General features: G+C 43.4%; 1 protein-coding gene across 4 annotated transcripts in view; it reads right to left on the minus strand.

Moving 5' to 3' along the window:
* Positions 1-1,387: 1,387 nt before the first annotated feature.
* HJV (hemojuvelin BMP co-receptor) overlaps positions 1,388-26,196 on the minus strand; it is a 48,194-nt gene continuing 23,385 nt past the window's right edge. The window contains exons 1-5 of one of the 4 annotated variants that reach the window (XM_077259171.1): positions 9,863-9,957; positions 8,647-8,880; positions 6,214-6,358; positions 5,317-5,819; positions 1,388-4,228 (exon numbers count right to left, since the gene is read on the minus strand). In XM_077259171.1, coding sequence (XP_077115286.1) covers positions 3,608-4,228; positions 5,317-5,819; positions 6,214-6,304 — 1,215 coding nt within the window. In that variant the 5' untranslated portion in view covers positions 6,305-6,358; positions 8,647-8,880; positions 9,863-9,957 and the 3' untranslated portion in view covers positions 1,388-3,607. Of the gene's footprint in view, positions 4,229-5,316; positions 5,820-6,213; positions 6,359-8,646; positions 8,881-9,862; positions 9,958-10,773; positions 11,293-26,196 lie in introns of those variants that run through there. The other 3 variants (XM_077259182.1, XM_077259190.1, XM_077259162.1) reach the window with 3 other exon arrangements.

Raw genomic sequence — 26,196 nt, forward strand, 5'->3', positions numbered from 1 at the left:
ACAGGGGCCCCAGGCAGCATATGGGGCCCCAGGCAGAGCACAGGGGCCCCAGGCAGAGCACAGTGGTCCCAGGCAGCCTATGGGGCCCCAGGCAGAGCACAGTGGCCCCAGGCAGAACATGGGGCCCCAGGCAAAGCACAGGGGCCCCAGGCAGAGCACAGGGGCCCCAGGCAGCATATGGGGCCCCAGGCAGAGCACAGTGGTCCCAGGTAGAGCACAGGGGCCCCAGGCAGCCTATAGGGCCCCAGGCAGAGCACAGGGGCCCCAGGCAGCATATGGGGCCCCAGGCAGAGCACAGGGGCCCCAGGCAGCATATGGGGCACCAGGCAGAGCACAGTGGCTCCAGGCAGAGCACAGGGGCCCCAGGCAGAACATGGGGCCCCAGGCAGAGCACAGAAGCCCCAGGCAGAGCACAGGGGCCCCAGGCAGCATATGGGGCCCCAGGCAGAGCACAGGGGCCCCAGGCAGCATATGGGGCCCCAGGCAGCATATGGGGCCCCAGGCAGAGCACAGCGATATTTTGGACCACTGTGCGGTGTTTCAGACCCCCTGTGTGATGTCTGGGGCCCTGTTCTTAAGTATATTAAAGATTAAAGTAACGTATATTAAAGTATATTATAGATCAAATTTGACACGTTTATGAGCACCATTGAGTGATATACAAGAATGACATAATTTTTCAACATTTTATGGTTTCAAATTGTAAACACTCAGAGTTTTTTTTACTTCAACCAGAAAACCTTAACGGTTCATAAAAAACTTGACTGTTCAGGATATGATAAAAGTCATAGTATTCTGAATCTTTAACTTATAAAGATACCTTTACATGGGGTGATTATTGGTTCCAGAGAGGCTTTCGGCCGATAATCGTACACATGGCTGGTGACAGGACAATACAATATAAACGTTCAAAGGTAAACACTGATAACATTAAAATCTAATATATAATTGCCTAGAATACTACTTCCGGCAATTTGTGCCAACTTCCGTGGCTTTGTCCGGAGATAATGTCCGGAGATAAGTGACGTCACCAGCGTCCTACACCCGCTCAGGGTGGACAAAGATATATGCCTTCGTGGTGCGCGGCACTTTTCTGATTGGTTGCCGCCTGCCGCGAGCGACCAATCAGAAATGCGCCGTACTGTCAAGAATTGTCAAGAGCTGGTGAGTGCAGCCATTTTTTGTTCTTTCTTACTATTATTTATTAATTGTATTATTCTTACATTTGAATAAATAAAGTATATATGGATTCTAGACTCTCGATTCTTTAGAATCGGGCTGCCATCTAGTATATATATATATATATATATATATATTCTAACACAAAATAATATATGTCCGTGAAAATATCTACATTTTTACAAGACTAAATTTCTCTAGTCTCTTTTAATATATTATAGCTTTATAGATATTTTTCACCTATTAACATAAGTACACAGGCTGATTATTATCGGATCACCTGGATATTGCTGCCATCTTGTGGACAACCTGCGTATTACATGACTGATATCATTGGAAAACTGTATTCATGCAACTTCATCCCTCACAACTAGAATTGTATGGTTCAACCTTTCCTTGATTAATGTTATACAACTTTTTTCTCCATTTTGAGTCATACAGAGGTAGAACGGTCAATATTTACATCTATTGGTCTGCTTAACTTCTTTTGGACATCAAACTGAAACTGCAAATACAATGTGACTGTGTTGATGTCATAAAGCCTGTAACTTAAAGATGTGTGAATTACTGTGCACAAATTTGAAATCACAGTCAAGTCCATATTTTAATTTTAGACACCTCTCCCCTATGACAGATGTTAAAAGAAAAATTATCCCCGAGCTTTCTAATCATGTGCTACCTAATAAGAATAAACACAATAATTGACGTTAGTCTTATTTTAAATGCTTAAAGTAATTTGAATTCCAATTATTTAGAGAAACAGCTTAGATCAGCTACGCCCAGAGAAGCCCAAGCTTTTCAATACTATTAGGGACAATAGAAATTCTGCTATAAGTCCTTAATTCCAAGCCTGTCTTACCAAAATGGGAACTGTTGTAGGTTTCTATATCATTTGGGCACTTCAGTAACACATTAAGGTGCTTTGGATAAGGGCAGCGGCATCTAGGTACAAGAGTCACAGTCACTATATATAACTGATATTAAATATGAACACATTTATAAAAAGTTATTTAATTTAGCCTCCAGTACATTGATAGCAACCAATCACAGAGCACCTTATATTCTTCTAGTTCAGGTGAGAAAATGATAGCTGTGACCTGATTTCTTTATAGTGATTGGAGCTCTGGTTATTTTTCTGAGACAGAGCTCCAAATCCTCCATAGACATACAGTAAATGTAAAATATTTAACTTTCTGGCTGCCAGTAGAGGGCACTGTGGAGCTTACTGCATACTATTTATACATTAAACTCAATTACAACCCTGTGTTCACTGATCCCCCACTGTTGGTGGTGGCAGGTATCAATCATGGTGAGGGGATAATTTATAAAGTGATGTATGTTACTTGTTTGGCATTTAAAAAGTTGCACATGTTGGCACCAAACTAAATTTGCAATACAATTTGCAAACTTTTATTCTTCCCACCACATTTGAAAAATTATAGACTCCTTAACGAGATTCTCTTTTTTCTGGAGGAGAGCACATTTGCTAATTTTGTTTTTATTTATTTCTATGCCAGCTGTTAGTCTCTACAAAAAGAAACTCTAAATTTACAAAGAAGAACAAAGCTGTTAATAAATCTTGCTCATCAGGTGCAGCTTCAAGAACAGAACGATTTCTGTCATATTTCAGGTTGTCCACTACTTTTACATTGATGGCCTTTCCTTAGGTTAGGTCATCAATATATAATCGGTGGGGGTGAGACACCCGGCGCCCCCGATCAGCTGTTCTTGATATCAGCGGCTGCTGGAACTTCTCAGTTACGGAGCTGCACAGCTCCGACAACTCATCAGTGGCCATTTAATGCACATCCGCCATCAATTCAAATTAGTGGGGGGCGGATGTGCATTACCTGGGAGCCGCCACTATCCTGTCGACTAGCTGCGCTGTGCAACTCCAAAACTGAGCAGTTACAGCCACTGATGATATGGAGAACAGCTGATCGGCGGGGACGCCAGGTGTCGAATACCCATCTAAAAGACATTGATGACAGGATAGGTCATCTGTGTAAAAGTAGTAGGCAACCTATTTGGATAGGTGATAACTTGTTTTCACTGGACAATCCTTTTTAAGAAATGTAGATTTAAAGATGTCATATTCCCTGAGGACATTTTCCTTAGGCTGTATTCGTAATTCTGCTGATTTCCAGACAGCAGTGTATTATGGGATTTTAGGTAAGGTCTCATGTTTAACCGAGATCTAAACTGCATCTTTTTCCAAGGGCAAGCAGTAGCATTTTGAAATTAGCTCTGAATATAAATGAAGAAAACAACATAAAAAAGCTCTAAACCAGTACAAAACCAGCAAAGTAACCTTTGTTCTTTTTTGTGTGAAAAAGGCTGGAAAATGTTTTCGATAGGCTTATTGATAGGCAACGCCAATATATTTTTCCAGATTGCTTTATATCCCTGAATCTACATTTCGGAAGATTCAATCAAGGTGATGTATATTCCCAATGATAAAGAGCACAAGTAACAGACAGAGTGATAAAACTGATCCATTGTCCGCTTTGCTGAATATATGTAATGTTCCCGGTTCCGGGTGAAAGTCCCTGGCATCTTCCAAGGCATAGAAAGCTGAATCAGTTAAATTTGCATTTCCTGACACCATCAAGTCAAATACACAGGACTCAAAATACATATCTTCTATGGCCAGTCTCTCCCGGCATAACAACCTGGCGCTCTCCATGCACATAGAGTGAGTCCTAGTGATGTATTTAGTCCTAGAGATCTGTTGGTTGGATGGACAGCCACCTACACAAAGCTGCAAGTCCTGCTCTTCCTGGAAAGCTTGAGAGATCTCCTCTGCCATGCTTACGGAAAATGACAGCTGCCTGCCCAGCTGGCGCACACGGATTGTGGTGCCTATGTAAGCAGCGTGGATCTCTATGTACTTCCCAGGCTCCTTCTCATGAATGGTGAGGCTGCTACCACCTGCTCTTGTGCCGCCATTGACAGATCCGTCATCGAAAGCCGCTGGAACGTGGCCCACTTCTGCCTGGTACACTTTTTGATCAATGCACTGCTTCATGTTCTTGAAAATTATTGTTAGCTATAAAGACAAGACAATAAATGAAGCATTAAAAATGGCGCTATATTAAGACAGTGACTGTACGTCACATGTTACCCTTTTATCTCTTGTTGTATTAAAACCTCTGTCCCATTCAAATAACTTCAATCAAAAATACAAATTTTACTGTGGCAAATCACCTGGCTACACACCTAGCGCACCTCTTCTGGTATCCTGTTTGCCTCGTGACAAACTGAGCATTACAATCTTTGACTTCCCTGAAGACATCTGAGACACACCAACCCCTGCTGACGATGACTGTGGTTTTGTAAAAAAAGTGCTGACATCATCCACACGGATACATAATTGCGCAGTGGAAGGGAAGCGGTGTGTTTCAGACTTCCCATTAATTCTCAATGTTAGGGAGACAGAGTCAACCATTTTTTGAAGATGCAAAAGGAGGACTGGAAAACAAAAAATGTCAGGACCGTCCACAATGAGAGCACTAGGTGCATTGACTATTAATTTGCCATATAAAGGCAACTTTTCACTTTTGACTTGAGAATCACTTTAAGTTTGGCCATACACTTTAGATAACTGTGTGCTGAATGCCTGTCCAGTCAAGAGCTGTTCCTTCCTTATTCCCCATATATATGTACACTCAGTTCAATGAGGAGACAGTAAAAGGTAGCTGTCACACAACTCTGGCGGTGAATAATCTTTCATGGAAGCATGTTAAAATCTAGGTACTCCATTATTCTTTCTATGATTATTTGGATTACCCCCCATAGGCATTAGATGGTCAGCTTACATTCATCTGGCGTGTATGGACACTTTTGCCCTTTCTCCCTGGGCCATCACAAAAAATATCACAGCATGGCAGATACCACAAATGTGTAGGTGGGATTTTGCTGGCTATATTGGTGTTGATCACAGGTACACATTGGTTTTATAAGTATAATCTGTGCATTATTTATGTGCACTATGTATAGCCATTGTTACATGGGGAGTGTACATGATGGTTGCATCATCTCCACTTGTTTTTGTAAAGACTTTGCACGCCATTTCCATTGCCTCCAACCTTTTGGAAAAAAATACTATCAACTGAACTTGGTAGCTATGAATTTTACCTTTGTTGTAACTGTAGCATTGAAGGAAGGGTGAAGAGGTATGCTGGTTGCCTGGACAAACAGATATTCATTGTCAAGAAGAGGCCATGAGCCATTCACCTTACATGTCTGAAAGTCACCACTGAAAGTGCGCACATGGGGATCTCCGAAAACTCCACAGTGCAGGTACTTGGGATCAGTCTCATGTTTTTCCTGGTAGACTTTCTCATAATCACAAGCCTCTTTCACATGACTATCGGGAAGAGGCTGTGGTGGAGGCTGTCGTCTGGGAGGAGAGGTAGGCCCCACCTTGGAGCAGTTGTGCTGTATCATACGATCCTCGATTATGTGAACTGCAGAGTGGTATACCAGGTCTCCTCTACAAGTTCGAGCTGTGTTACGAGTGCACTGAGAATAGGCACGTAAGGCGTTGCAGAATACAGCGTTCTTGTTGGAGATCCTTGGATTTGATATGGCAGCAACATAGTCAGTGTTACATTTCACAATTTTACACTGTGCGTCCACTAAACAAGGAAGAAAAAAATGCTCATTAGTAGGTGTTTCACCAATGCATATGTACTTAGAACTCAGGAGAAATGTGTCTATAAATCTTGACCTGATAGATTTGGACTTTAAGACTATGGCATGAATTAAGATGCTTCACTTAATTTAAAGTTATTGAGTTATTCATGACGATGGTACTGGGTCAGTGGCTAATTACAGTGAGGGATAAAGGGTAAATATCTTCCCACATCCACAAACCTCCCAAGTACAATCATTATTCACATACTGTATGGCTTAATTTTCATCAAATCGCCTTAATTCTATTTTTTGGACAAAGGTAAAAGCAGTCCATCATTTTGAGTCATTTATCTTCCTAACACAGTTTCTATAAGTTAAAATTTCCAGCCCACCTACCTTGCTCCCAGAAAATTAGCAGAAGCACAGTCTTGAAGAAAACACTCTCTGTAGATCTTGAGATATAACGTCTAGTGGTCAGCCTACCCATTCCAGTCCATTCAATTCTCCGGGGATGGTCACTCGTCACAGGCTCATCCTCCACCTGGTACAAAAAAGTTTTTTAGACTTATATCTAGAATTAATTTTAAGGGAAATTGGTGAAAAAAAAATCAACTATGGTTAAAGAGGTCCATAAGCTAGAACTATATGTGTATAGATTTCTTCTGTCAGTGCCTTCACCACAGAGTTTCACATTACAGTTCAGAGACAGATATATTAACTGACAAGATTTCGTTATCTCCGATAAACATATTAGCTTCCTAGCTCAATTTTCAGTTTCCGTATCTGTTTGGCAACTTGGCAGATCCTTTTAGTGATGGACCGCTTATGCTATGTATCCCTCAACTAGCAAATGTCCAAATTTTCAATAGAGACTGGCTGATTGCCCAAAATTCTTTAAGTGCCTCTTGAAGTTTAAGGAAGGCTGGTGGAGAAGTATGGGTGACGAAGTGGAGTCTTTTTTTGTGAAGACATAACAAGTGTTAAATTCTTTTTAAGACACTGGGATAATTTATTCTTGCCTTTACATAAGTAGACTGATAAAACCTCAACTTTTTCTCAAAAAAACATTTTACTAGATTTTAGATGATATGTATAAAGTACAGTCATACAATCAAAAGGAATTTTCAAACCACAACTTTTTAATATTTTTTTGTTTCTAAACTCCTCACCTTTTTTTTCCCAAATGTAATAGTTTATAGATTTTTAGTCATTTTCCAAAAATGTGACACCTGATAGGCTGTCCTCTAATTCTGGGTCCAGATTTGAGAACACATTGAAGGAAAGGCTAACACCACTCCAACTCCATAAAAGCACAAAACTCCCCCATAAATATTAAATATCTGTTTGGTCTGAACTATCTTCTACCCAACAGCTATCTCCCCTTCTCAGTTAGGAGGTGAGATAGGAGCACTCAGACAGTTCAGCCCGTCTGAGTGCTCCTATGTTCTCTATGAGAAAGCCACTGCCAGAGGAGTTTAATCTCCCAACGAATAAAAGGATCAGCCATGGAAATGCCAGTGGCCGGATCCTTCTCTCCTCCTACATATGACCTGATGATTTCAGAAGGCATCTATACCCATCAAATTCAGATGACACATCCGATATCGTTAGGTTCGTCAGATCTAGTTCTAATTAATATAGAATCTTAATCCCACATCTAATTACTAACGTTCATTTTTAATCAACTCACAACACTAAAGGTTCCCATAAACATTCAATGAAAGTGAACCCAATCTGTTGATTTTGGCGGTACAGTTCAACTATCTCTCCATGACAATTGTGTTTGAGGAGATGAGGTTGACCGTGTTTCTCATGTTTGCCAATTGAAAACACATGAATGGTCTTTCGATCCCAAAAAATAAGTGGATGAAGTGCAAGTAGCATGAGTGTGGTCAGCTCTTACCAATGATTGGGAACGAGATCTAATAAAAGCTCATCCAGGCATTTATAGGTCTGTGTTAATGAACATAAACTCTATAGATGTAAAAGAGAGGTAAACTACTCCAATTCCATGAATACACATTACTATGAATAAACCTCGGAAATCCATACTGAATCACTGATGCGTTGTGAACATCAAGGGTCATTCCGCTATGTGCACATCACAAACAATGAAAATAATGCACTATACATGCACTAAATGGAGCTCTTTAGGTCTCCATTTATCTGATAAAGGCCAAAAGAGTGGTCTCTTGATGTCTTGGGTGGTATGTGTTGGCAAATTATCTGCTTATCTTATATATAGCTTGGCTTTTTAACAGTACACATTGGATGTATATGTTAGGGAGTTGCAGTTTATATGCTCGGGACATGTGTTTTAGGAATCACTGACCCATGGATTTCCCATAACATGAACAAAACTTTTTTTAAGTCACTTCCAGGTTAGTGGTAAGATGCATATCTTCTTAGCAATTGTCCTAACACATCTGAAGTATTGGTGATATGACCATGCACCATGTGTGCGTCATATGTGTCCTGCTTTAAATGGCTGAACTGCAATCTACCTCCCATCTGTCTCACTAGCTTAGGGTATTAACTGTGCCGTTTGGCCTGTCACGTAGAGGAATGCATTGCTAATACCGCTCATCTGTGAAAGCTGCCTAGTACACATGTTGTGCCCTTATGGGTGCGAAGCCTGGAGCGCATACACAGTACCGCTTAACAGGGCACAAGAAGTTGAAGTGACAGATGCAACAATAGCACTGTCCTATATACAAATTGGTGCTATCATTGGGGTCATATGCAAAACCACATCATAGTGCTCGAAAATATTAGGAGCTAAGTTTTGCTCAAGCTGTTATAACTGGAGGGTAGTTAGAGGCCCATTACCTTTTTTGCCCAGGTCTCAAGCCCTCAGAAGGTCCTTTTTTGTAGATAAGCTGCCAGTAATGAGAGTCGATCAATGATGTAGGAAGATCTGCACTCCTTTACTTTCATGTTCAGATAGCAGTGATTTGGAGCGAAGGTTTGTACAAAGGATTGTTCTTTCCCCCTCCACTTATTCTTGGTGCAACAAAATTTTGGCACATTTGCTCAAATATCTGAAAGTTTTCATCTTCTTGTCTAAAGTAAGTGGGATACGTGGATGAGACAGAACCAATATATTGCAGACTGATTTGTTAAAACTTGCGTCACATATTGTGCCTGCGCTACATCACAAGCTCTAGAACAATTATAGCCAAGGATGCATCTTATCCCAGCTACGGTTTCTCCTACCTTCCATCTCTATGCACTGTCATGAACCTCATTTCTCTCTTCTTGAGGTTGCAAATGTTATTTTAGGTTAATCTCATTATTTTCACATTCTTTGGCAGTGACCCGTCCATCTGTTGAAGTTACAGCTGACACAATTTTGGGGTGACATCATTACTTTTTAGATTTTTTTTTGTTTGAGAAATCACCAAACAAAAGATTCCCACACATCTACTCTACTGTCGGGCGAGCCTTTTACCATCAGCGCACTATACCATATAATCGAATGAATGCATTCCACTCATCTCACTATCCTCATCTTGTCCCGCAAAGCAAATGCTACAGATTTATGTCTAAACTCAGATATTATAACTAGGAGAGGAAGAAAAAGTCATGTTCTTCCATCGGAAACATCTGCTCCCTCCTCCCCCACCACTTTTTCAATATATCCCCATTTTTTCACCTGCACTGGGGACTCAGAAGTTAAGCTCGCTTGCCTCAGACTTGTCTTGACCTCTTTCTAATATAAACCATTTGCTGCCATAACTTTCTATCCATCAAAGAGCTGAGGCCTGCCCCACTATGGGAAGAGGATGGAGATCAGAACATTTAGGATTAAAATTAGTGGCACCCTTTCGTCCACCTGCTGAACACTGGAGGTTCCACAGCTGGGAATAGGAGTTGTCTTGGCCAAACTCTTTTTCTGTCAAGCAAATTGCTCTCTGAAGACTTGGGAAGTATTTCCTTCCAGATCAACATGTGTCCAGATGTCGTGGATGTGGAAGGGGGAGACATCGCAGATGTACATTATCAAGAAAACACTGTGCTCTCCCATAACAGAGGACTTGCTTACTTTGTGAGATCAAGAAGCTTACAAGACTTGAGATTATGTAATCACCAGCAACCTTGTTTGCTCATTAAACTTGTCACTTTTGGAAGACAGCCGGGGGATGAACTTGAGATCTTCAGCTCTGCTAAGTACTAAGTTACGAAGTTTTTACCTAGAATTGTGATAGATGTAGCAGAATTAACTTAGTCATCTAAGTCTTTTGGCCAACCAAAAATCAAACAGGCTTAGATTTTTTGGAGATGGTCACGCTAGGGTCATGTTACGTCATGAGTCACAATGCAACGTATATATCTCAATGCAGCGCAATCCACATGCCATTCATTCAACCCCAAATCCAACAGATTTAGCCTTTTTTTATGATTGTCGCTCAATGGTCCTGTTAAATTGTGAGGCGCAATGTGACCCGTGACTTCAATTAACATCTTGGTCCATATACAACATGTAGAATCACATCTCATCAGCGACCACCATGATGCATTCATCTAAGTGGTCATGTAAGCAGAATTATCTATGACCACCTGAAAAAGACCTCGATTCCCTCTCCCTCTCTCCTTGTAGAAAATGATCCATTTCTCCGAAGCACCAGAGGTTGTTTTCAAAGAGCGTCACAATATTGTTGTAACAATGTAAATAATGTATCAACAGGAACCCTGGCTCACTGCCAAGATCTATGGTTGTTAATGGAAAATAGGGTGGGGACAGTTCGGAGGCCTGGTGAACCCCTCTAAATCACAAGGAGCCTCTTTAACTCAAGCTAACATTATAACAAGCAGAAGGCAATGACTTTCTAATAACTTGTACATCATTATATTGAGTGAGAATTACACATACCATACATAAAAAAAATATCAGGAGACCATTTAAGTGCCTTACTCAAACTTAGATATTGTGGTAATCTTGTAGTAAACACTTACGAATGTGCTCTTTTTCTCATGGCCATACTGTGTAGTAATGTGTCCTTTGGCAAGTGTTGAGGTTGTAAAAACAAAATCTCCTTCCACCTGAAATATATTTCAAAGACAGCCGGTGTTCATCCCAGTCTACTTTTTTTCCAGTCCTCCTTCATAAGAGTGATAATCCGTACTTTCAAGAGCAGCTGTCTGTCTGTATCAACAAGTATTTCAAGAGCTTCAGTGGCTGTCAGGACTTTCTCTGTAAACCACACACAATCTTCGCATAGAACAGATAATTGTATCAGCAGGAGAACCTGGGCCCAGTCAAAAATGATAACATCACTGGAGTCTCCTGTCCCATGGTATCCAATCTGTAATTCAAGAATAACACCAATAGAAGTCCAAGAAGTGGTAGTTCTTCATCTGTTGAGACTACAAGGGATATCACAGGACTTCTTTTTCCAGTTGGCCACTTTTATGAGTTGTCAAAATTAATCAGCTCTGAAAAATCCTAATAAACAGGCTTTTTTGTCTCACACTGCAGTCATTGAGCAATAGCCATGCTTCCACCTCATACACAAAGCTAATGATCAACTGGTTCCCGGTATAGAAAGCAGAAGCCTTGATCTTTGTCAGTCCAGGCCTATGCCAACTCAAAGAAGTACAAATGACTAGAACCCAGATTGTTCACAAAATACAATAGCAACAGCCGACAGCACTTCAGATATCAGAATGCACATTTAAAATCCATAGGACAAATAGGAAAAACGTATACCAGAAAATCAAGAAGAACAGCAGCCAATCCGGGTAAAAAATTATTTTGCCATAATGTGATGTTTCGACCAATTGTAGGTCTTTTTCTAGCAATTTTGCCATAATGCGACGTTTCGACAAATTGTAGGTCTTTTTCAAGCATGAAAAAGACCTACAATTGGTCGAAACATCTAATTATGGCAAAATAAAGAGGTATTTTTGTTTTTTTCACCCAGATTGGATGCTGTCCTTCTTGATTTTCTAGAACCCAGATTGGTCATATGATTATTATTATTATTATAATAAACATAGTTGTGTAAAGTGCCCGCTGCAAATTCAGTAACGTGAACCCCCAGCTATTATACAGTTGTCTTCTTATGTTGGTCAGAAGCTTGTGGGCCCCTCAAACACGCGTCCCTGAGGGTAACTGCTTCTTCTGCACCATTTATAATTAGACTATACTTACCAACTGCTTAAAATTCTTATTACAGAAGACAGATTGATCTTTTGGATATTGTTTCTCAGAGTAGCCGCAATGAAAATATTGGGACAACACTGCTTGTTGTAAGGTTTCAGGAGGCTTCTCTGGTACCTAGGAGGTTTGCCAACTCTGTCCAAAGACATACTGATAGGGAATTTAGATTGTGAGACCCATTGGGGACAGTGATGATAATGTGTGCAAATTGTAAAGCGCTGCGGAATATGTTGGCGCTATATAAAAATAAAGATTATTATTATTATTACCAGCAAATTTTCTCTTTTTCTGAGAGCTTCTGAGCCTTTCTGAGTGAACTGGCAAGTGTAAGTTAAGCCCCCATACACAACAAATAGCTGTAAGCAGAATGATTGCTTGTCCGACAGCTATTTCCCTAGACTTATGCATACACGGTAGTGCGCCTGTGTTCTCGATGAGAGAGTCAGACTCCTCTGATATTTGCTTACAGTGGCATGTAAAAGTTTGGGCACCCCTGGCCAAAATTACTGTAATTCTGAGCTGTTAAGCAAGTTGAAGATTATATGATCTCTAAAAGGGCTAAAGTTAAAGATGTCACATTTCCCTTGTATTTTAAAAATTACAAAAAGGCAAACAGGCCAATGCAAAAGTTTGTGCACTCTTTGAGATTTAAGTGCTCAAATAACTTTGACCAAGGATTCAGACCTTAACTAATTTACTATCATTGTTAGGAAAGGCCAGGTGATGCAAATTTAACAGGTTTATAAAACCCCAGCCTCCTCTAACCTTGTGCCAAAAAATGGCATCCATGGGCTATTCTAAACAGCTGCCTAGCACTGTGAAAATTAAATGGTGGGGGCCCACAAAGCAGGAGAAGGCTATAAGAAGATAGCAAAGTGATTTCAAGTTGCCCTTTCCTCAGTTCAAAATGTAATTAAGGAACGGAAATTAACAGGAACAGTGGAGGTCAAGATAAGGTTTGAAAGACCAAGCAAAATTTCAGTGAGAGCTGCTAGTAGGATTTGCTAGAGAGTAGGGATGGAAAAACCCAACAGTAAAGTTCGGCATCCGAACACCTACTGTTCAGGCACAGACGCTGAACACAGACTTCACCAGGAAGTCTGTGTGACTGTTCAGATGCAGACCACTGAACACCGGGTGGCGAACACCGTTTCTGATGGGCGGTAAAATCATCACCGCCGGTCAGATAGCCATGTTTCCCGTGCTGTCAAATGACAGTGTGAGCCGGCAGCTGTGATCGGAGGTAGAAAGTTTACCTCCGGTCACTGGTGTTGACTGATGAAACTACTGCTCCCATCAGCCTACGCCTGCTGCTGCTAATAACAGTGAGAGCAGGAGCGGCTGATGGGAGTGTTCATCAGCCAGGTCCTCCACTGAATAAATAATAAAAAAAAATAAAAAAAACCTGCGTGAGTTCACCTGTATTTTTGATAACCAGCCAATCAAAACTCACAGCTGGGTGCTGCAACCTTCAGCTGTAAGTGTTAACAAGGCTGGTAATCAAGAATAGAGGGGTTTCCATGTTGTTTTTTTAATTATTTAAATAAATTTAAAAAAAAAAATGGCATGGGGTCCCCCCATTTTGGACAACCAGTCAAGATAAAGCGGACAGCTGGGGGCTGGTATTCTCAGACTGCTAAACCTTCATCTCCTGTAATAAAACAAAAATAGAAAAACAAGAATATCCCTCACCTGTCCGACGTTCTGTCCCACACCATAATCCATGTCCGGGATTAATAGTTTTCAACCTGGATGGTGCCAAGATGCGACCGTCCAAGCTGAGAACCACTGATGCATGAACTGCTGTGAGTGCAGCATCAGTGACTAGTGGTTCTGGTGCTTGAACCTGAACTTTTTGTAACTGTTCGGCTGGACCTGAAAATCCAGATATCTGCCCATCTCTACTAGAGAGGCAAATCAGAACCCCCGATTGACTGCAAAAGACCTTCAGAAAGATTTAGCAAACTCAAGTTGTGGTACATTGTTCTACTGTTCAGAGACACCTGCACAAATATGGCATTTATGGAAGAGTCCTCAGAAGAAAACCTCTCCTGCGTCCTCACTATATAATTCAGAATCATAAGTATGCAAAAAAAGTCTAAACAAGCCTGATGCATCTTTAAAACATTTCATCGGTAGGGGAAGGATGGATTCAATTAAATTTCAACAAATTCTTGATGAAAACATAACACCATTTGTAAAAAAATGCTGAAGTTTAAAAGATGATGGCTCCTACAGATGCATAATGATCCTAAACACATGTCAAAATCCACAACAGACTGCCTCAAAAGGTGCCAGCTGAAGATTTTACAATGGCTCTCACTATCCTTTGATCTAAAAATCATTGAAAATCTGTGGCTATACCTCAACATAGTGCATGGCGGACGACCCAGGAATCTCACATAACTGGAAGAATTCTCCAAGGAAGAATGGATGAAAATCCCTAAAACAAGAATTGAAAGACTCCTGGCTGGTTGGCTGGCTACAAAAAGTGTTTACAAGCTGTGATACTTGCAAAGGGGGGGCGCTACTAGGTACTAACCATGGAAAGTGCCAAAGCTCTTGCTTTTGGCCCTTTTCCTTTTTGTAATTTTTAATGTATTTATATATATATATATATATATATATATATATATATACATATATATACATATATACATACATATATATACATATATATATATATACTAGACTGTGGCCCGATTCTAACGCATCGGGTATTCTAGAATATGCATGTCCCCGCAGTATATGGACAATGATGATTCCAGAATTCGCGGCAGACTGTGCCTGTCGCTGATTGGTCGAGGCAACCTTTATGACATCATCGTTGCCATGGCAACCATTATGACATCTACGTCGATACTGTGCCTGGCGGCCTCGACCAATCAGAGACGCGGGATTTTCATTATGACATCATCGTCGACCAATCAGAGACATGGGATTTCCAGGACAGACAGACAGACAGACAGACAGACAGACAGAAAAACCCTTAGACAATTATATATATAGATATATACACATATATATATATATATATATATATATATATATATATATACATACATATATACATCTATATATATATGAGGCATCGTGATTACTCGCTATTCCCACCCCCTGTACAGTAGCTCCGCCCCCACCACATCACCACACATAATCCCGCCCTCCACCACATTACCACACACAATCCTGCCCCCACCACATTACCACACATAATCCCGCCCCCCACCACATTACCACACACAATACCACCCCCACCACATTACCACACACAATCCCGCCCCCCCACCACATCACCACACATAATCCCGCCCACCCACCACGTTACCACACACAATCCCGCCCCCCACCACATCACCACACACAATCCCGCCCCCCACCACATCACCACACATAATCCCACCCACCCACCACATCACCACACATAATCCCGCCCCCCACCACATCACCACACACAATCCCGCCCCCACCACATCACCACACATAATCCCGCCCCCCACCACATCACCACACATAATCCCGCCCCCACCACATCACTATACATAATCCCGCCCCCCACCATATTACGACACACAATCCCGCCTCCCCACCACATCACCACACATAATCCCGCCCCCCACCACATTACCACACACAATCCTGCCCCCACCACATTACCACACACAATCCCGCCCCCCCACCACATCACCACACATAATCCCGCCCCCCACCACATCACCACACATAATCCCGCCCACCCACCACATCACCACATAATCCTGCCCCCACCACATCACCACACATAATCCCGCCCCCCACCACATCACCACACATAATCCCACCCACCCACCAAATCACCACACATAATCCCGCCCACCCACCACATCACCACACATAATTCCACCCACCCACCACATCACCACACATAATCCCGCCCCCCACCACATCACCACACATAATCCCGCCCCCACCACATCACCACACATAATCCCGCCCCCCCACCACATTACCACACACAATCCCCCCACCACCACATCACCACACACAATCCCGCCCACCCACCACATTACCACACACAATCCCGCCCCCCCACCACATTACCACACATAATCCCGCCCCCCACCACATTACCACACATAACCCCACCCCCCACCACATTACCACACATAATCCCGCTGTTGTGAATTCCGTTCTCGAACTTCCTCCTGTGGTCATGAATGGTACTTCGGCGAGTTCTGTCCGTGGACTCCCTCTGGTGGCTGTGAGTGGGACTGCTGGTTCTGAGGTTGCTTCCTCACCTGCCCTCGTTTGCGGCTCGGCTGGCTTCTCTATTTAACTCCACTCAGATCGTTACTCCATGCCAGCTGTCAATGTATCAGTACTGGTTCAGATCTCTCTCGGATCTTTCTGATGACCTGTCTACTCCAGCAGAAGCTAAGTCCCTGCTAGTTCATTTGTTGTTCATTGTGTACAGAATATATTTATTAGTACTTGCTAAGTTCTAGTCCAGCTTGCTAACATGATATTGCCTTGCTAGCTGGAAGCTCTGGGGTGCAGAGTGGCACCTCCGCACCGTGAGTCGGTGCGGGGGTCTGTTATGACCCCAATGGCAGAGGGTCTCAGGAATAAATACCAAGTCTGCAAACACAAAAAACCAGCTCATAGGGCAGTGGTAACTGGGCTGACCATATATCTAATCCTAGCACCACAAATAGCAGTAGCCGGGGAACGTGCCTACGTTGGTTCTAGACGTCTCGCGCCAGCTGGAGAACTAACTCTAGAAGGGAAAAGAAAGACCTTTCTTGCCTCCAGAGAAAAGACCCCAAAAGTTGGATACAAGCCCCCAACAAATAATAACGGTGAGGTAAGAGGAAAAGACAAACATAAGAATGAGCTAGGTATTTAGCAAAGAGAGGCCCACTAGCTAATAGCAGAATATAGTAAGATGACTTATATGGTCAGCAAAAACCCTATTAAAATATCCACGCTGGATATTCAAGAACCCCCGAACCGACTAACGGCCGGGGGGAGAACACCAGCCCCCTAGAGCTTCCAGCAAGGTCAGAACTCACATTTAGTACAAGCTGGACAAAAATAGAAGCAAAGCAAATAACCCAAAAAACAAAGAAGCAAGACTTAGCTTAATTTTGCAAAAACCAGGACCAGCAGACAGGAGCAACAGAAGGATCTGATTACAACGATTGTTATGACCCCAGTGGACAGGGTCTCAGAGGAACGTGTAAGTCTGCAAGATACAAAAATCCAGCTCATAGGGCTGTGGTAACTGGGTTGACCAAATAGCTACTCCTAACGCCAACACTAGAAGTAGCCGGGGATCATGCCTACGGTGATCGCTAGATGACTCGCGCCAGCCGGAGAATCTAACTACCCCTAGGAGAAGAAAACAAAGACCTCTCTTGCCTCCAGAGAAAGGGACCCCAAAGCAAGATACAAGCCCCCCACAAATAATAACGGTGAGGTAAGAGGAAATGACAAACACAGAAATGAACCAGGTTCAGCACAGAGAGGCCAGCTTACTAATAGCAGAATATAGCAAGATAACTTATCTGGTCAACAAAAACCCTATAAAAATCCACGCTGGAGATTCAAGAACCCCCGAACCGTCTAACGGTCCGGGGGGAGAACACCAGCCCCCTAGAGCTTCCAGCAAAGATCAGGATACAGATAGGAACAAGCTGGACAAAAATACCAAACAAAACAAAAGCAAAAAGCAAAGAAGCAGACTTAGCTTGAAAAACAGGAACCAGGATCAGAGGACAAGAGCACAACAGATTAGCTCTGATTTCAACGATGCCAGGCATTGAACTGAAGGTCCAGGGAGCTAATATAGCAACGCCCCTGAACTAACGGCCCAGGTGAGGATATAGGAAAAGACAGACGCTCCAGAGTCAAATCACTAATGACCACTAGAGGGAGCAAAAAGCAAAATCACAACAGTACCCCCTCCTTAGTGAGGGGTCACCGAACCCTCACCACGACCACCAGGGCGATCAGGATGAGCGGCATGAAAGGCACGAACTAAATCGGCCGCATGAACATCAGAGGCGACCACCCAGGAATTATCTTCCTGACCATAGCCCTTCCACTTGACCAGGTACTGAAGCCTCCGCCTGGAGAGACGAGAATCCAAGATCTTCTCCACCACGTACTCCAACTCGCCCTCAACCAACACCGGAGCAGGAGGCTCAGCAGAAGGAACCACAGGCACAACGTACCGCCGCAACAAGGACCTATGAAACACGTTGTGGATAGCAAACGACACAGGTAGATCCAGGCGAAAGGATACAGGATTAAGAATTTCCAATATCTTGTAAGGACCAATAAAACGAGGTTTAAATTTGGGAGAGGAAACCTTCATAGGAACAAAGCGGGAAGAAAGCCACACCAAATCCCCAACACGTAGTCGGGGACCCACACCGCGGCGGCGGTTGGCCCACAAATAATTTCGCTCCGCAGGCGAAAACTTCCTAGAGAAAAAGGCGCAAGGTCTCATAACAGAGCAACCAGGGCCTCTCTGCGACAAAACGGCCCCTGCTCCAATCTCTGAAGCATCCACCTCAACTTGAAAGGGAAGCGAGACATCAGGCTGGCACAAAACAGGCGCCGAAGTAAACCGACGTTTCAACTCCTGGAAAGCCTCCACGGCAGCAGGAGCCCAATTAACCACATCGGAGCCCTTCTTGGTCATATCCGTCAAAGGTTTCACAATGCTAGAAAAGTTAGCGATAAAACGACGGTAGAAGTTAGCGAAACCCAAGAACTTCTGAAGACTCTTAACTGACGAGGGCTGAGTCCAATCAAGAATAGCTCGGACCTTGACTGGGTCCATCTCCACAGCAGAAGGGGAAAAAATGAACCCCAAAAAGGGAACCTTCTGTACACCAAAAAGACACTTTGAGCCCTTGACAAACAAAGAATTTTCACGCAAAATTTTAAAGACCATCCTGACCTGCTCCACATGCGAGTCCCAATTATCAGAAAAAAACAGAATATCATCCAGATAAACGATCAGAAATTTATCCAGATAGTTCCGGAAAATGTCATGCATAAAGGACTGAAAAACTGAAGGGGCATTAGAGAGCCCAAAAGGCATCACCAAGTACTCAAAATGACCTTCGGGCGTATTGAATGCGGTTTTTCATTCATCCCCTTGCTTAATGCGCACAAGGTTGTACGCACCACGAAGGTCTATCTTGGTAAACCACTTGGCACCTTTAATCCGGGCAAACAAGTCAGACAACAGCGGCAAAGGATACTGAAATTTGACAGTGATCTTATTTAAAAGCCGATAGTCAATACAAGGCCTCAAAGATCCGTCCTTTTTAGCCACAAAAAAGAATCCCGCACCAAGAGGGGAAGAAGACGGACGGATGTGTCCTTTCTCCAGAGACTCCTTGATATATGAACGCATAGCGGTATGTTCAGGTATCGACAGATTAAACAGTCTTCCCTTAGGAAATTTACTGCCTGGAATCAAATCTATTGCACAGTCACATTCCCTATGAGGAGGCAATGCACTGGACCTGGACTCGCTAAAGACATCCTGATAATCAGACAAGTACTCCGGAACTTCCGAAGGCGTAGAAGAAGCAATAGACACAGGCAGGGAATCCTCATGAATACCACGACAGCCCCAACTAGACACTGACATAGCCTTCCAGTCAAGGACTGGATTATGGGTCTGTAACCATGGCAGCCCCAAAACAACCAAATCATGCATTTTATGTAGAACGAGAAAACGTATCACCTCGCGGTGTTCAGGAGTCATGCACATGGTAACCTGTGTTCAATACTGCGGCTTATTTTCTGCCAATGGCGTAGCATCAATACCCCTAAGAGGGATAGGATTTTCCAATGGTTCAAGAACAAAACCACAGCGCTTAGCAAATGAGAGATCCATAAGACTCAGGGCAGCACCTGAATCTACAAACGCCATGACAGGATAAGATGACAGTGAGCAAATCAAAGTTACAGACAGAATAAGCTTAGGATGCAAATTACCGACGGTGACAGGACTAACAACCTTAGATATACGTTTAGAGCATGCTGAGATAACATGTGTAGAATCACCACAGTAGTAGCACAAGCCATTCCGGCGTCTATGAATTTTCCTCTCATTTCTAGTCAGGATTCTATCACATTGCATCAAATCAGGTGTCCGTTCAGACAACACCATGAGGGAATTTGTGGTTTTTCTATCACATTGCATCACATCAGGTGTCTGTTCAGACAACAACATGAGGGAATTTGCGGTTTTGCGCTCCCGCAACCGCCGGTCAATTTGAATAGCCAGGGACATGGTATCATTCAGACCTGTGGGAATGGGAAAACCCACCATAAGATTCTTAATGGCCTCAGAAAGGCCATTTCTAAAATTAGCGGCCAGTGCACACTCGTTCCAATGTGTCAGCACGGACCATTTCCGAAATTTTTGGCAATACACCTCAGCCTCGTCCTGGCCCTGAGACATAGCCAGCAAGGCTTTCTCTGCCTGAATCTCAAGATTGGGTTCCTCATAAAGTAAACCGAGCGCCAGAAAAAACGCATCAATATCAGCCAATGCCGGATCTCCTGGCGCCAACGAAAAAGCCCAATCCTGAGGGTCACCCCGTAAGAATGAAATAACAATTTTTACTTGTTGAGCAGAGTCTCCAGACGAACAAGGTTTCAGGGACAAAAATAATTTACAATTATTCCTGAAATTCCTAAACTTAAATCGGTCTCCTGAAAACAGTTCAGGAATCGGAATCTTGGGTTCAGACCTAGGATTTCTGGTAACATAATCTTGTATACCCTGCACACGAGCAGCAAGCTGGTCCACACTTGTAATCAAGGTCTGGACATTCATGTCTGCAGCAAGCTTAAGCCACTCTGAGGTAAAGGGGAAAAGAAAAAAAAAAAAAAAAATGAGAGAGGGAAAAAAAACAACTCAAAATATTCTTTCTTATAATCCCACTTCTGCAATGCATTAAACATTTAATACTGGCCTGGCATACTGTTATGACCCCAGTGGACAGGGTCTCAGAGGAACGTGTAAGTCTGCAAGATACAAAAATCCAGCTCATAGGGCTGTGGTAACTGGGTTGACCAAATAGCTACTCCTAACGCCAACACTAGAAGTAGCCGGGGATCATGCCTACGGTGATCGCTAGATGACTCGCGCCAGCCGGAGAATCTAACTACCCCTAGGAGAAGAAAACAAAGACCTCTCTTGCCTCCAGAGAAAGGGACCCCAAAGCAAGATACAAGCCCCCCACAAATAATAACGGTGCGGTAAGAGGAAATGACAAACACAGAAATGAACCAGGTTCAGCACAGAGAGGCCAGCTTACTAATAGCAGAATATAGCAAGATAACTTATCTGGTCAACAAAAACCCTATAAAAATCCACGCTGGAGATTCAAGAACCCCCGAACCGTCTAACGGTCCGGGGGGAGAACACCAGCCCCCTAGAGCTTCCAGCAAAGGTCAGGATACAGATAGGAACAAGCTGGACAAAAATACCAAACAAAACAAAAGCAAAAAGCAAAGAAGCAGACTTAGCTTGAAAAACAGGAACCAGGATCAGAGGACAAGAGCACAACAGATTAGCTCTGATTTCAACGATGCCAGGCATTGAACTGAAGGTCCAGGGAGCTAATATAGCAACGCCCCTGAACTAACGGCCCAGGTGAGGATATAGGAAAAGACAGACGCTCCAGAGTCAAATCACTAATGACCACTAGAGGGAGCAAAAAGCAAAATCACAACAAACGATGCCAGGCACTGGACTAAGGATCCAGGAAGTTTATATAGCGACACCCCTGGACTAATGACCCAGGTGAGTGCCAAACTGAAGAAAGACAATCCCAGAGTCATATCACTAGTGACCACAAGAGGGAGCCAAAAAGTCTAATTCACAACAGGGGTCTTTTTAAACACTCTGCGTGGCTTTTTGTAGTTTTTTGTGCTGACCGCATAAGATCCCTTTTTCTATCCTCAGTCTATTTAGTAAGTCTGGCCTCCTTTGCTGAAACCTGTTTCATTCCTGTGTTTGTGACTTTCCTCTTAACTCACAGTCATTATTTGTGGGGGGCTGCCTTTTCCTTTGGGGACATTTCTCTGAGGCAAGGTAAGGCTTTATTTTCTATCTTTAGGGGTAGTTAGCTCTTAGGCTGTGAAGAGGCGTCTAGGGAGATTTAGGTACGCTCCACGGCTATTTCTAGTTTGTGTGATAGGATTAGGGTTTGCGGTCAGCAGAGATCCTACTCCCCAGAGCTTGTCTTGTCGTCTAGTTTAACCATCAGGTCATTCCAGGTGCTCCTAACCATCAGGTCATTCCAGGTGCTCCTAACCACCAGGTCATAACAGTACAGCTGGCCTATAAAGTGTTAATGCATCTCAATAGAGGGATAAGAGAAGTTCTGAGACCATTTTTTTTTCTCTGCAGTGTGTTTTGTCTTTCTTTTCCCCTTAACCTCTGGGTGGTTCAGGACTCAGGTGTAGATATGGACATTCAAGGTCTGTCCTCTTGTGTTGATCAACTCGCTGCAAGGGTACAAAACATTCAAGATTATGTAGTTCAGAATCCGATGTTAGAGCCTAGAATTCCAATTCCTGATTTGTTTTCTGGGGATAGATCTAAATTTCTGAATTTCAAAAATAATTGTAGACTGTTTCTTGCTTTGAAACCCCGCTCCTCTGGTGACCCCATTCAGCAAGTGAAAATCATTATTTCTTTGTTACGTGGCGACCCTCAAGACTGGGCATTCTCCCTTGCGCCAGGAGATCCTGCATTGCTTAATGTAGATGCGTTTTTTCTGGCGCTTGGATTGCTTTATGATGAACCTAACTCTGTGGATCAGGCAGAGAAAATCTTGCTGGCTTTGTGTCAGGGTCAGGATGAAGCGGAGGTATATTGCCAGAAGTTTAGAAAGTGGTCTGTGCTTACTCAATGGAATGAGTGTGCCCTTGCAGCAATTTTCAGAAAGGGTCTTTCTGAAGCCCTTAAGGATGTTATGGTGGGGTTCCCCACGCCTGCTGGTCTGAATGAATCAATGTCCTTGGCCATTCAGATCAATCGACGCTTGCGTGAGCGCAAGGTTGTGCACCATTTGGCGGTATCCTCTGAGCAGAGGCCTGAGCCTATGCAATGCGATAGGACTTTGACCAGAGCTGAACGGCAAGAACACAGACGTCAGAATGGGCTGTGTTTTTACTATGGTGACTCCACTCATGCTATATCTGATTGTCCTAAGCGCACTAAGCGGTTCGCTAGGTCTGTCACCATTGGTACTGTACAGCCTAAATTTCTTTTGTCCGTTACTCTGATTTGCTCTTTGTCGTCCTACTCTGTTATGGCATTTGTGGATTCAGGCGCTGCCCTGAATTTGATGGATTTGGAGTTTGCCAGGCGCTGTGTTTTTTTCTTGGAGCCCTTGCAGTATCCTATTCCATTAAGGGGAATTGATGCTACGCCTTTTGGCCAAGAATAAGCCTCAGTATTGGACTCAGTTGACCATGTGCATGGCTCCTGCACATCGGGAAGATATTCGCTTTTTGGTGTTGCATAATTTGCATGATGTGGTCGTGTTGGGTTTGCCATGGCTGCAGGTCCATAATCCAGTATTGGATTGGAAATCAATGTCTGTGTCCAGTTGGGGTTGTCAGGGGGTACATGGCGATGTTCCGTTGTTGTCAATTTCTTATTCTACTCCTTCTGAAGTCCCTGAGTTTTTGTCGGATTACCGAGATGTATTTGATGAGCCCAAATCCAGTGCCCTACCTCCTCATAGGGATTGTGATTGTGCTATTAATTTGATCCCTGGTAGTAAATTTCCTAAGGGACGACTTTTCAATTTATCTGTGCCGGAACACGCCGCTATGCGGAGTTATATAAAGGAGTCCTTGGAGAAAGGGCATATTCGCCCGTCATCGTCACCGTTGGGAGCAGGGTTCTTTTTTGTGGCCAAGAAGGATGGTTCTCTGAGACCTTGTATAGATTACCGTCTTCTCAATAAAATCACGGTCAAATTTCAGTACCCTTTGCCTCTATTGTCTGATTTGTTTGCTCGGATTAGGGGGGCTAGTTGGTTCACCAAGATAGATCTTCGAGGGGCATATAATCTTGTGCGTATTAAACAGGGCGATGAATGGAAAACAGCATTTAATACGCCCGAGGGCCATTTTGAGTACCTGGTGATGCCATTCGGGCTTTCTAATGCTCCATCTGTGTTTCAGTCCTTTATGCATGACATCTTCCGAAAGTATTTGGATAGATTCATGATTGTATATTTGGATGATATTTTGGTCTTTTCGGATGATTGGGAGTCTCATGTGAAGCAGGTCAGAATGGTGTTCCAGGTCCTTCGTGCTAATTCTTTGTTTGTGAAGGGGTCTAAATGTCTCTTTGGAGTTCAGAAGGTTTCCTTTTTGGGCTTCATTTTTTCCCCTTCTACTATCGAGATGGATCCTGTTAAGGTTCAGGCCATTTTTGATTGGACTCAGCCTACATCTGTGAAGAGCCTTCAGAAATTCCTGGGCTTTGCTAATTTTTACCGTCGCTTCATCGCTAATTTTTCTAGTGTTGTTAAACCGTTGACTGATTTGACCAAGAAAGGTGCTGATGTGGTGAATTGGTCCTCTGCGGCCGTTGAGGCTTTTCAGGAGTTGAAACGTCGTTTTTCTTCGGCCCCTGTGTTGTGTCAGCCAGATGTTTCGCTCCCTTTTCAGGTCGAGGTTGATGCTTCTGAGATTGGAGCAGGGGCTGTTTTGTCTCAAAGAAGTTCTGATGGCTCTGTGATGAAGCCATGTGCTTTCTTTTCTAGAAAGTTTTCGCCTGCTGAGCGTAATTATGATGTTGGCAATCGGGAGTTGTTGGCTATGAAGTGGGCATTCGAGGAGTGGCGACATTGGCTTGAGGGAGCCAAGCATCGCGTGGTGGTCTTAACGGATCACAAGAATCTGACTTATCTCGAGTCTGCCAAGCGGTTGAATCCTAGACAGGCTCGATGGTCACTGTTTTTCTCCCGTTTCAATTTTGTGGTTTCATACCTTCCAGGTTCTAAGAATGTGAAGGCCGATGCCCTTTCAAGGAGTTTTGTGCCTGATTCTCCGGGAGTTCCTGAGCCGGCTGGTATTCTCAAAGAGGGGGTAATTCTGTCTGCCATCTCACCTGATTTGCGGCGGGCGCTGCAGGAGTATCAGGTTGATAGACCTGACCGTTGTCCAGCGGAGAGACTGTTTGTCCCTGATAGATGGACTAGTAGAGTTATCTCTGAGGTTCATTGTTCGGTGTTGGCTGGTCATCCTGGGATTTTTGGTACCAGAGATTTGGTGGCTAGGTCCTTTTGGTGGCCTTCCTTGTCACGGGATGTGCGTTCTTTTGTGCAGTCCTGTGGGACTTGTGCTCGGGCCAAACCCTGCTGTTCTCGTGCCAGTGGGTTACTTTTGCCCTTGCCAGTCCCGAAAAGGCCTTGGACGCATGTTTCCATGGATTTTATTTCAGATCTCCCTGTCTCTCAAAGGATGTCGGTCATCTGGGTGGTTTGTGATCGCTTCTCTAAGATGGACCATTTGGTACCCTTGCCTAAATTACCCTCCTCCTCTGATTTGGTTCCATTATTTTTCCAGCATGTGGTTCGTTTGCATGGCATTCCGGAGAACATCGTGTCTGACAGAGGTTCCCAGTGTGTCTCAAGGTTTTGGCGGTCCTTTTGTGCTAAGATGGGCATTGATTTGTCTTTTTCTTCGGCTTTCCATCCTCAGACAAATGGCCAAACCGAGCGAACTAATCAGACTTTGGAGACCTATCTGAGATGCTTTGTTTCTGCTGATCAGGATGATTGGGTAACCTTCTTGCCATTGGCTGAGTTCGCCCTTAATAATCGGGCCAGTTCGGCTACTTTGGTTTCGCCTTTTTTTTGTAATTCTGTTACAATTTTGTAATTGTAAGTTTTCATCCTCGTTTTTCTTCAGGGCAGGTTGAGCCTTCGGACTGTTCCGGTGTAGATTCTGTGGTGGACAGGTTGCAGCAAATTTGGACTCATGTAGTGGACAATTTGACATTGTCCCAGGAGAAGGCTCAACGTTTCGCTAACCGCCGTCGCTGTGTTGGTCCCCGACTTCATGTTGGGGATTCGGTTTGGTTGTCTTCTCGTTATGTCCCTATGAAGGTTTCTTCTCCTAAGTTTAAACCTCGTTTCATTGGTCCTTATAAGATTTCTGAAATTCTCAAT

Source organism: Ranitomeya variabilis, chromosome 1 (assembly GCF_051348905.1).
Source record: "Ranitomeya variabilis isolate aRanVar5 chromosome 1, aRanVar5.hap1, whole genome shotgun sequence".
Lineage (NCBI taxonomy): Eukaryota > Metazoa > Chordata > Amphibia > Anura > Dendrobatidae > Ranitomeya > Ranitomeya variabilis.